The sequence below is a fragment of the Notothenia coriiceps genome, unplaced genomic scaffold, assembly GCF_000735185.1.
Source record: "Notothenia coriiceps isolate Sejong01 unplaced genomic scaffold, NC01 NC01_scaffold00010730, whole genome shotgun sequence".
Classification (NCBI taxonomy): Eukaryota; Metazoa; Chordata; class Actinopteri; order Perciformes; family Nototheniidae; genus Notothenia; species Notothenia coriiceps.
The window spans coordinates 72,990-75,204 of record NW_011343431.1 but is presented as its reverse complement, the minus strand read 5'-3'; the positions used below and the strand labels follow the sequence as shown (position 1 = coordinate 75,204).

The following is a 2,215-nucleotide window of genomic DNA, read 5'->3' as shown; positions in this document are numbered from 1 at the left end:
CGGAACGAAATGGACCAATCCGTGGAGCCGTTACGTTAAGCCCCCGCTGATTGGTCCAAATTGACCAATCCACGGACTTACTCACACACACACTCAGTGCATGCAGCTCTGATGATCTCTCCTCCCTGGCTGCAGGCTGATAACAGACAGTTGGGATCGCTGCGAAATTCTCTCTGCAGACCCATTCTCACAGCGTTTATCAACCTTTTTCTTACTCAATATCAAGCCACACTTATTGTTTTTACTTCGGCTGTGACTTTGTGTGTGCTCAGGATGAGTTTGGCTGTGTTTCGCTGTGTATCGCTAAACAAGGAAACAACACCTCCACGGAGCTTAGCGCGATTCACAACGTCCCGACCAATCAGAGCACACTGTGCTCACAGGGAGGGTGGGGGCTGGAGCTACTGGAGGTACAACGAGCCGTTAAAGGCAGAGAGTGAAATTCAGTGAATACACGTAGTTTACATAGATGCTGTATGAGAAACCAAATTGATTTTGGAAAATTGCACAATATAAATCTATTCTAGTAGACCTCAACAATGGAATTATGATCAACACCATGAACACGCACACTGTAGTTCATTTAGAACAACACACACCATCTTGACTCAACAAATGATATATCTTCCTGAGGGACAGACAAAGAAACTTAAACTGAAGAGGAACAGCTAAACCGGCTGAGTGAAAGAGTAGAACCTTGATGATGACTGCGTGTGCCGGCAGGTTGACTCCCCAGGCCAGAGTGGCGGTGCACACCAGCACCTTCAGGTGGCCTTTGGAGAACATGCTCTCCATCATGCTGCGGTCGGAGCGCAGCATGCCGGCATGATGGATCCCAAAGCCTTCTGGGAACATCTCCTTCATCTCCTTGTTTCTTGAGCGCTGGATCTGAAAGTAGAAGACGACATTTTACCTTTCTTAATTCCAATTGAGGAAATGTAGTTTACACTGTTATTGTATACAGTACAAATACATACATACATACATATAGGACTATACACATCAGGCCCCAAATAGACACACATGCATTTTATCAGGCGATGCCAGAACAAACGGGGCTCAGAATGTGGCATTTCAGTCTAACAGAAGGGTTCACAAATATTATTCAGGATTTATATATAAAGTCTCAATCTACAGAAATATTTTTCAATGCACATATATATATATTTATTGTTTTATGTAAAACAAAATCCACGTATATTTAAATAAATTTCTATCTAATATAAATCCATAAATATATGTATTTATATACATATATGTATTAAAATACATTATTTAAAATATGTTTCATGAGAAAAATGTAACATATTCATGTTTTTACCATGAATCATATTTTAAATATTTGTTGTTGTTACTTTTATAAAAACGCATTTTGGGACTCCCCTGACGCCGCCAGCAATGTACTGTTTTCAGCCAGATGTCTCCTTCATTTTTAGCCAATAACATCAGTGTAGCCCATGGATGTATAATGGTGTAGCCCCATGAGGGGATGTTTAATGCGCTCTGAACGTAGCGTAACATCTACGCTGCGGTCAACTTCAACATGGCGTCCGGTGCTCGAGTGTACGTTTAGTGTGTCTTGGCTGCATGATTAAATATGATTGAGTTTAGAATTAGAAATATTGCTACGTTATGGGACGAGTATGTACAGTAGCATGTGTATTAGCGTTTGGTGCGGTGCCAATTTATATAATGCTAATTTACAAGCTTGTAGCATTTGCTAACGTTAGCCATAATGTGATACTAATAACTAATCAAAACCTTATGGTAATTTTTCTTGCAAATAGCTAAATATATGTAATAAAATAACTTCCAAAGAGACCTTGGGAGGGCTCTGGAGGTGACCTGGCACCTTAAGCTGTCAATTGTTTATTTTGGGTCCATACTGGGACCCGAACCAGTGACCATCAGGTTGACACACACACACACACACACACACACACACACACACACACACACACACACACACACACACACACACACACACACACACACACACACACACACACACACACACACACAGTTGAGATGGAGGTGTGTGATGACTGACAGTGGGCTGTGACCCAGCCTGGCCTGAGGGTAGTTCTCATCACAGGACGTTATCTCTCTCTCTGGGCATCTAAATAGAGGTCAGCGCCCAGCGCTCTGAACACAAGAGAAAGCACATTACTGCCAGCAGCTGTCTGGCTCTCTCACACAAAGACAAAGACAAAGA

General features: G+C 42.1%; 1 protein-coding gene across 1 annotated transcript in view; it reads right to left on the bottom strand.

Moving 5' to 3' along the window:
- Positions 1-549: 549 nt before the first annotated feature.
- The window catches only part of LOC104946170 (activating signal cointegrator 1 complex subunit 3-like), a 27,902-nt gene continuing 26,236 nt past the window's right edge, over positions 550-2,215 (bottom strand). The window contains exon 6 of the mRNA XM_010771948.1: positions 550-888. Within this exon, the coding sequence (XP_010770250.1) occupies positions 580-888 (309 nt within the window). The 3' untranslated portion in view covers positions 550-579. The remainder of the gene's footprint in view (positions 889-2,215) is intronic.